General features: G+C 40.9%; 1 protein-coding gene across 1 annotated transcript in view; it reads left to right on the top strand.

The window, feature by feature from the left end:
* The first annotated feature begins 2,853 nt into the window (after positions 1 to 2,853).
* PRR14L (proline rich 14-like) overlaps positions 2,854 to 9,943 on the top strand; it is a 97,752-nt gene continuing 90,662 nt past the window's right edge. Inside the window, exon 1 of the mRNA XM_006869281.1 lies at positions 2,854 to 3,327. Within this exon, the coding sequence (XP_006869343.1) occupies positions 2,854 to 3,327 (474 nt within the window). The remainder of the gene's footprint in view (positions 3,328 to 9,943) is intronic.

Here is a 9,943-nt window from a genome sequence, read left to right as displayed (position 1 = left end):
TGTATCATTTATCCTATAATTTATCAGTTTAAATAGTGCCATTCAGTGGCTTTTACTATAGCCATAGAATTGTACAGTTAACAATCCATTTTAGAACGTTTTTATTACCCCCGTACCTGTTAACAACCACTGCCTGTTGCAGCCACTCCCATTTCCAGCCCTTTTATTGTTAAGTGCCATCAAGTCGACTCCAATTCATAGTGAACCTGTACAGGGTTTCCTAGGAGCAGCTGGGGGGTTTGAACCACTGGCCTTGTGGTTCTCATTTCAGTGCTCATCTTACAGAGCCACACTAGGATTCCAGCCCTTTTGTTGTTGTTAAGTGCCATTGAGTCCTTTATGACTCATAGTGATACTGTATCTGGTTTCTGAGGAGCAGCTGGTGGGTTTGAACTGCTGACTTTGTGGTTTGCAGTCTAGTGCTGTTCCATGCGCCACACCTGATCTGCTTTTCATTTCTAGGTTATTAGGTGTCATTGAATTGCTGTTGTGGTTTTTGTTGTTGTTGTTTTTCTGGAAGCCATTGGTTTGGTTGGACTTTTGTTTTTAAACTTTTTATTGTGAATTGGTGAAGGTATATCGATCAGTTCAGTTTTCTATTCAACAATTCATACACCTTTTTCCTGTCATTGATTGCATTCCCCACAATCTGTCTTAACTCACTTTCCTGTGTTTCCCATTTCCGTTTCCTCCTACTCTCCCAGGCCTTCTGAACTTTGTCCTTGGATAAAAGCTACCATTTTGATCTCTATTGCTTGATTATTCTAAGGTGTATGTATCTCCTTAATTGTTCCTTTTCTATAAGGGGAAAATAGAGCCATGAGGGTGAGTTCATTTTCAGACTTGAAGTGTGCTTGACAGAGTCCTGTGGTGGCACTATGGGATAATGCACTGGACCACAAAGTCGGTTTGAACTGCAAGGTCGGTGGTTCAGATTCACCAGCTGCTCCTTGGAAATCCTATACAGGGTTATTGTGCATCGGAACCGACTCGAAAGCACTTAACAACAACAATGTGACTAAGGGCCATAGTCTTGGAGTTTTACCAGTCTGTGACCAATCAGTAAATCTGGTCTTTTTTATGCTTTAGAGTTTTGTCCCAAAAACTTTTCCCAACTCTGTCCAGATCTTCTCTTGTGATCCCTTTCAGAGCAGGTGATAGTGATATCCAAGCACCATCTAGTTCTCACCTCAGAGTTGTGGAAACTGATATTCGTGTGGTCCCGTAGTCTGTTGCGCTCATTACTTCCATGTATTTTCAATTTTCTTCACTCCTTTCCTTTAGACAGGAAGATACCAGTATCTGCACCTTTGATGATCTCTCATGAGTTTCCTAGATCCCAGTTGCTGCTCACCAAGTAGAATGTAGAACATTGTCTGTGTTATGCCAATTGTAGTTAAGTTGATTTTGACTCACAGTGATCTAGTATTGGCAGAGTAGAACTGACCCATGGGTTTTTCTAGGTTGTATGTAGTCTTCATGGGAGTAGACTGCCGGGTCTTTTCGCTCACAAAGCTGCTGAGTGGGTTTGAACCTTCAACCTTTCATTTAGCAGCTGAGTGCTTAATCATTGCACCACCAGGGATTCTTGCCTCTTCTGGGCATTTTATATAAATGGAATCATACAATATGTGACCATTTGTGTCTTGCCTCTTTTACTTAGCATAATGTTTTCAAAGACCATCTAGGTTGTAGCATGAATCAGTATTTCATTCCTTTTGTATGCCGTCATATTTCATTATGTAGATCTATTTTTGTTGTTGTTGAGTGCCGTCGAGTCAGTTCCAACTCATAGTGACCCAGTATAGGGTTTCCGAAGAGCGGCTGGTGATCTCAAACGCCATACCATGTTTTAATTTGTCCATTCATCAACTGGTGGACATTTTTGTGGTTTCCACTCTGACTGTTGGTGAATAATGCTGTTGTCAACATTTGTACCCAAGTGCTCGTGTGAACATGCTTTCATCTCTCCTGTGGGTTAAAATGTTGGACTGCAATATCGGTTTGAACCGCTAAGTCAGCAGTTCAAGCTCACCATGCATCAAATGAGAAGAATGCATGCTAACACTAGGAAAATCCCAAGTTTTGGATAAAAGGAATGTTGCACAAGAATTGGTGTCCCAGTGCCTTGTGCTAGACTGGTTAGCTACATCTTGAGTTTGTGAAGCAGTAAACGAATGGCATCATGTTTTCTCCATGTTCTTGAAAGAGAAGATACGAGGGGCTTTCAAAAGATTGCTGTATAAATTCTGTTCTCTTTCAATTCCATTTTCCCCATGAACTTTTTGAAGCCCCTTCCTACTTCCTGAGGAAAAATTGGTGTGTCAGATTCTTCAGAGTCCTTAGTGTATATTCACACAACACATATTTACTACATGCCTACTCTATGGCAGGTGCATGCCTTACAGTGCCTACATTCAGCCATTGAGGACATAATCATGAAGAAAATGGGTAAATGCAAGCCCTGAAAACAAATAGAAAATTGTTGTTGTTTTATGTCAGGTCTATCCTTGGATATTAGGCATAGCTTCTTTGCATCAACATTATCTGATCCTTTAGATTTAAATTGAGCATTGTGTATAAGGCATGATTTGAATTGCAATCAGACAGATATCTATGAAAAGTTTAAGGGATTTGCTTTTTCTACAGATTTAGTCTAGTAAGGAGAATTTTTTGATACCAGATAATGCAGACATTTGAGGTGTATTTTTTCCTGTTGTTAGCCATTTAGAGTTTCAAGCCATTTAGAGTTTCAAGCACTTTCTTCTGCCCTGTCAAAGTTTTAAACTTTTATCCCTTCCTTTGATTTGTGTCAGGGTGAACCGTTTGACTCCATAATCTGCGTCTGCCCTAATGCTGTCATCCGGAGTAGAGACTCAGCCTGTTCCACTTGATTCCTCCATGTCTGCCGTGGTACAGGAATTATACTCTGAACTCCCAGTGAGTGTCTCCAAAGAGCTTCATGCTGACTCTGAGCCAAGTGGGACTCCAGATGTAAAACCCAGAGCCTCAAGGGCTCTTGTAAGTCAGAGTAGGACATTGCCCTTGGAACAGCGGAGGACTCCTGTGGAGAGGTGTTGTGAAGACAGCTCTGAGCCCTTGGATGATGGGGGTGAGCCTGGGCGGTGTGGGCTGGTGAACTCCACAGCAGGAGGCTCTGTGGCTTCTGGGATCTTGGATAGGGAAGAGAAAACCAAGAGCATGGAGCTAAAGGTCTGCAGAGATGGAGGGGACCAGGAAGAAATTGTAAGAGACCCCTGGGAGGGAGCAAAGGAAGACCCAAGTCAACAGTCCACAGCTGCTGAAGAAAAGATCAGCCCAAGTCAGGTAAGAAATGAGATCTTGATTCAGATGAGTTGTGAATGAAAACTGCAAAGTAACTCTCCACACTAAAATATAGATACTGACAGATAGCAAAAGATTTATTTGGGAGATTTTTCCAAAATAATTGATTTTGCTGTGTTCTCTTGATAGCTTTTTAAACATTTGTGTCACATTAGCCTCATGTAGAGAGGTGCTCTGAAGCAGCTACAGTTCTTGGAATGTTCAGTGCTGGATGTTACATGTGTCCTCCTCCTTGAGTTGTGGGCGTATTATCATTAGGGATGTCACAGAGGGAGGTCTTAAGGGAGGCCCTCAGAGGGTGGGCAGTGCTCTAGAGAAGGGGTGGGTTATGTCCTGTCCGGGCCATTTATGTCTGTGAAATTATGTGGTCTGGCTCTGCCAATGCACTCACAGGTGGGACTTGAAATTCAATAAATGTAGGCGCTTTTTTCATAGCAACATAAATTTATATCAGGGTGATGTTATAAATATCCAAATGGCCCTTGGCATAAAAAAGGTTCCCCACCCATGCCCTAGAGGGATCACCATATTTCAGAAGCTGATCTTTAGCTTTACTGATCTAGAAACTTAATAATTATTTTTCAGTATATTTGAGGACTGACCCTTGCTAACCCACCTCACCAGAGACTGAAATAGGAAACCAGAAAGCCAGTAATGGGTTAGTTAATTGGTAGACGTGGTCAGACTGGCAGATCACCAAGTTGTCTTTCTGTTAACATGCACACGGAAAATCTAGTATCTCTCTGTGAGCTAGAAATTAGAGTAAAAGGGGCTAGTTAAGTGAGACTAGTGGTTGTGATAGCTTGATGGGTCCAAATCCCTAAAAGAATTTATCTACCTAGTAAACAAGGCAATGTATTCTCTCCCAAGTGGTGCCCTAGACCAAGGGTAGGCAAATTCTTTTTTAGCTTTCTGATGAAAGTGTGCACAGCAAATCATGCACACATTCAACAGTGTCTGCATGGACAGGTCAATGACACTGATTACGTTGTGTCACTATTCTTGCTACCTCTTCCCATGCTATTTTACCAGCAGTAACTTAGATTCACATAAACTACTCGTGTATGCTTTAGTTAGTCTCCCATAGAGAATTCTTTACAAAAGTGCAGTGTTCAAGGCAAATGTTCTTTACTTATTCATCTAGACTGTTTAGCTTGATGAGCAAACGTTTTCCAAAAATGGCCATATAAATATTTTAGGATTTGTAGATAATATTGTTTCTGTTGGAATGCCAGGCTGTTTCTGGATTATGGACTAGTTCCATTCCTAAATCTGACTTTAAGTCATATTTGTATGTGTAGCTAATGCTAGTTAGTGAAACCTTTGTCTTTGTTGTTGTTGTTGTTTAGTGCCATTGAGTCATTTCCAACTCATAGCAACCTTGGTATAGGGTTTCTGAGCAGCATTGTCTTAGTATATAGTATACAGTATGCCTTTTTATGCATAAAAAGTATTAAGGAAACACTTCCAAATATAGTCAGATAGCTTTAATGTAATAACAGCTTGATGTGCGTCGCAAAGTAGTTCATGCTGCTTGTTTTTATGAACCACTGTATGTACCTCTGATTTTTAATATATTAGGCTCTACAGGGATTGGTTCATAACTGTGGGTTGTACATAAGTGGTACTTTTGAAACCTGGGGTCTACCTGTATTCAACATTACTGTTGTAATAAGAAAGTAACTATAGACAGTATGTAAATGAATGACTGGCTATGTTCCAGTAAACTTTATTTATAATATAGGTGGCCGCCCCTGCTATAGACTTACTGATAAACTCATGTTCTCTGGGTTTCCTGGGTTAGACTGTTTCCCACCTGATTAAATATATTATATCTCTACACAGGCTACAGGGCAGTTGGTTGTTACTAGTAGACATTGTACATTGCGTCTATTTGGCTGGTGACTGTGTGCCATGGAGTCAGTTCTGACTCGTAGTGACCATGTACAGGGTTTCCGAGGCTTTAAATCTTTATGGGAGCAGAACTCCTGATCTTTCTCCCGCAGAACAGCTGGTAGTTTCGAACTGCTGACCTTGAGGTTTGCAGCCTGATTCGTAACCACTACGTTACCAGAGCTAATTAGGAGTGGATAAAGCATTTTGCTTTTACAGTAACAGGTGTACATGATATCTTGTTTGTTTGTACCTTGTGGTAACTTATCCTTATGGATTTAAATAATTAAGCAAAATAACAGATTTGGGATCTAAAAATTTCTGACTTCTTGACATTGTGAGCTGATGTCTTAAAAATTTCTTAATGTACTTGTAACTGGTGATGTAAACTAAAAGTATGTGGATAATATCTTAAAGTTATGAATTGTAATAGCGTACTTGTAACCTGTGATGTAAACTAAAAGTATGTGGATAGTAATCTTAAAGTTATAAATTGTAATAGCGAACAAAGACACACACAACGTATATTATTCAGTCTAAGAACTAGAAGATTACTGTCTCCCTTTTCATCATTTTAAAAAGCATTTCCTTTCTCCTATCCCATTCCATGAGAGGTAAATACTATTTAGATATTTCACAGTTAACAAATGTGGGCTTCTGTACTTAGTTGCAGAAGTACTCTTCACATGTAGGAGGAAAAGGGGGGAAAGGCATAAAATAAATTCTCTATGGGGACATAGAAGAACTGCAGGTTATCTGTGATCACTCAAAATTAACTGTGGTATGGCTGCCAAGGACCAACTGACTCTATGTACATTAAGAGAGTTATATGAACTGGGCTAAAAGATGATGTTTGAGCTCTCTTTTGTGCTGGTTAGCCAATAGTGGGAAGATCGTACCCTCCTCTCAGTGTTCTGTTTGAGAAGAGTCTAGAAAATCAGGAATTCATTCCTGGATAAGCATTCACACACTAGGGAAGCACACCATTGGAGGCCAGGTCACTGAGTGTTTGCCTTAGGAAAGAGAAGAACCAAGAGAAATGAGAGAAATGTTGAAGAATTTTGAGGACTATCAAGCAGAAGTTCCTGTTGCACACAGGCCGGATGGAAAATGTGCGGCACTAATACCTCTTACTCATACCTTTGGAAGTATAAAACACTGCAGATCTCTCAGAAAAGCATACTTACCATTTATATACCACTTAAGAAGATTCTAAGATCCCTTGAAATCTGTTCTTAAACCTCAGGGTAAGAATTGCTGGATTGGCTTTGAGTCCATTCTACTCTGTCCTCTAGAGTCGTTGAAAGTCAGAATCAATTTGATAGCAAGGGGTTTGGTTTGGACTGGTTTATAGATAGTTCTGTTCTTACTTATGTGCACACACGTACCTACTTATACACTCATATACCTATAACCACCCATAAGTGCTAAAATACTTTTTACTTTGGTTATGCTGTGCTTACTACATCCAGTTTTAATACCCATCACAATATATGCCTCTAAGATCTGAAGCATATATTCCCCCTTCCCCCTCCAGTCCCTGCAAGCCACTGATGAACGTTGGGCTATTCTTGTCCTCAGTGTTCCTGTTAAAGGGAAATCATGCAATATTTGCTCTTGACTTATTTCACTTAGCATTATGGCCTCCAGGGCCATCCATGTTATGTTTCCCTGACTCATCATTGTTCCTTTTTTTTTTTTGAGAGCATCAGTTTTATACTCATCGTTTCATTGCAATGATTGCAATCTCCTCCATGTATCATCACTCAACATTATTTGCTTCCATTCCCTCTGTTTTCTTTTTGCGGGGGTGGTGGAATGCACACAAAAACATGCAGGAGTATATAATTAATTGTTTAAGTAACCAAAGGACATGTTCTACAAGCCTGCTGCCTGGCCACCAGCACACAGCCTTTCTTTTTCCGTGAGTCTAGAGTCCTCAGCTGCTCTTTCTCTCCATGTTCTCATCTCTTGTCTCCATCTGTGGTGTTGCTGCTTCTCTGGATAGGGTCCCGAGTTCTAGGGTCCTCTGTTTCTGAACTGTAAGATTAACTACTCCCCCATTTTTATTACAAAATGTCTACCTTTACAGTTGTGACAGTCCCAGTTAGTCATCATTGTTCTTTATGGTTGAGAGGTAATACATTGTATGTATGAACCACAGTTTGCTTGTCCATTCATCCGTTGTTGGGTACTTCAGTTGTTTCTATTTATTTAGTATTACGGGTAAAGCAGCAATGAGAGAGAGAGAGAGAGTGTGTGTGTGTGTGTGTGTGTGTGTGTGTGTGTGTGTGTGAAAGAGAGAGAGAGAGAGAGAATTTTATTATCAAGGAAATAGCTTATAACTGTAGAGTCCCATGTCCCTAGCAGAAAAGAGAGGGAGAGTCCTTTCTTTGTGTTCATTATAGTGTGAGCAGGCCACACCCCCAAGATAACATCCTTTCAATTGATTGGAGGCTCATGGCTACTAATCATAGTTAACTATGCCTGTATTAGGTTTCATTGCCTTGGGAGTAAGTACATCTCAACTGCTAAATCTCTAGGAATTCTGACCTAGTCAAGTTGACACAGTACTCTAATTATTACAGTCTACCGTTAGCAACTGTAGAAACCTCTAAATTATATGCATAATCTCTAAATAAAGAAAATTGTAAGGTCATACTTGCACATGACATGATATACCGAAAACACACTGGCTCCATTTACATCTTATAGTTCACAAATGGACAAAGCAAATATCTGTATTTGATGCAAAACAAAACAAAAAATATATTAATTTAAATGTCCAAAGGGCACATTCTGCAAGCTAGCCTTTTGCCCGTAGACACATAGCCCTACTCAGTCCATGGGCCCAGAGTCCATAGCTGCTCTGTCTTTCCATGCCACTGCCTCTGCTGTCGCCACCTTTCCATGCAGGGGTACAACACTCCATTCATGCTCTTCATTAATAATGGTCTTGGGATCATCTGTTCCTGAAGTGAAAGATTGACTACTCCCCTTTCTTCAGTTACACATCTTCTATAATTACAGCTTTGACAATCACAGTTAATCCTACTAACATTACTCACAATTGAAGTCATAAAATACTATCCGCATCAGCCCCCCACCCCCTTTCACCAGACCCATCTGGAAAAGAGGAAAATAACTAGTCAGTATCTCTTTCATTCTGAAAACATGGGCTGAATTTGGACACTCATAAAAACTTGTAAGCCAGCTACTTCATGTCTTTGTTGTTGTTAATTGCCCTTGAGTTGCTTCTGACCCATAGCGACCTGTATAGGGTTTCTGAGGAGTAGCTGGTGAGCTTGAACTGCCGACCTTGCAGTTCAAACAGCTTTGCAGTCTGGTGCATTAACCCATGGTGCCACATCATGCCGTTGTTGTTGTTGTTGTTGTTGTTAAGAGCCATTGAGTTGATTCCGGCCCATAGCGACCCTGTATAGGGTTTCCAAGGAGCAGCTGGTGAGTTTGAACCACTGACCTTGCAGTTCAAATGACTTTGCAGTCTGTCACATTAGACCACAGTGCCACACCAGGACTCTACATCTCCTCAGTGTACTGAGTTGATAAAGAAATTTAGACATTATTGGTAGCCAATGTCTAAATTGTCTGTCTCTATCAACTCAGTACACTGAGGAGACAACCATGTTCCCTTGATCTGAAAAACCGTCCATTCTGGTTGGAATTTTGAGCAACTGCATCCATAAGCAAGAGTCCAGTCCAGCAAATTATAGCAGTTTACACTTGCTCACAGTATCTTTATCTTCATCTGGTTAGGTTCTGGTCAGCTCGGCCCTAACCAACCAAGCTAGGTCAAATGGGAACAGCTACAAGTTTGGGAGTTCACACACACCTCTCTGCATTTGAAATCAGCTGGTTCCTTTGCTCTCAGTCTTATCCCCCATGGGCTAAGGAGTTCACATAGTTCCCTAAACTTCAGATCAAGCCAGCCTTCCCTTTCCTCTTATCTCAGAGTTGATGGGTACTAATAGAACATGTCCAAACTTAGCGTATGTCTTCATTATTGCATTTCCCCCAATTCCACTCATGTGTAGACCTAGGCGGTCACCAATGAGCATAACGTTCTGGTGCCCTTTAACTTTCTTTCTGTAATGAATCTCCTGTTCTTGCATTGTCTTTGCATGTCTTTTCGATCGCAAATATCCCAACTCTGAAGGTTCTGGATGGGGTTCAGGATTCCACCTAAGACCTCCACACTCTACAAAGACTTAAACCAAGAAGCCCATTATTTCCTGGAAAATTCTAACTCCCCTTTTAGAAAACTCCAATCAAGTATAGGTTGAAGGCAAGCTTACAAGCTCTCTGTAATCATAGTTTACAACATTCATTTCTATCATACATGTATGTCTATTTTACAGTAGTTGTTGGTGTTGTTGTTGTTAAGTGCCCTCGAGTTGATTCTGACTCATAGTGACCCACTGTAGGGTTTCCAAGGAGCAGCTAATGAGTTTGAACCACTGACCTTGCAGTTCAAATGACTTTGTATTCTGATGAATTAGCCCACAGCGCCACACCAGGACTCCAGGGTGATATTGTTGTTGTTGTTGTTGTTGTCAGGTGCCATTGAGTCGGAACCGACTCATAGCGACACCATGCACAGCAGAACGAAACAATGCTCGATCCTGGGCCAACCTCACCACCGCTGCCACCCCCGAGTCCATCAATGATGCCACCTGGCCAATCC

This window comes from Chrysochloris asiatica, unplaced genomic scaffold (genome assembly GCF_000296735.1).
Source record: "Chrysochloris asiatica unplaced genomic scaffold, ChrAsi1.0 scaffold00128, whole genome shotgun sequence".
NCBI lineage: Eukaryota > Metazoa > Chordata > Mammalia > Afrosoricida > Chrysochloridae > Chrysochloris > Chrysochloris asiatica.
The sequence above is the reverse complement of the archived record's forward strand: the minus strand, read 5'-3'. Positions and strand labels throughout refer to the sequence as shown.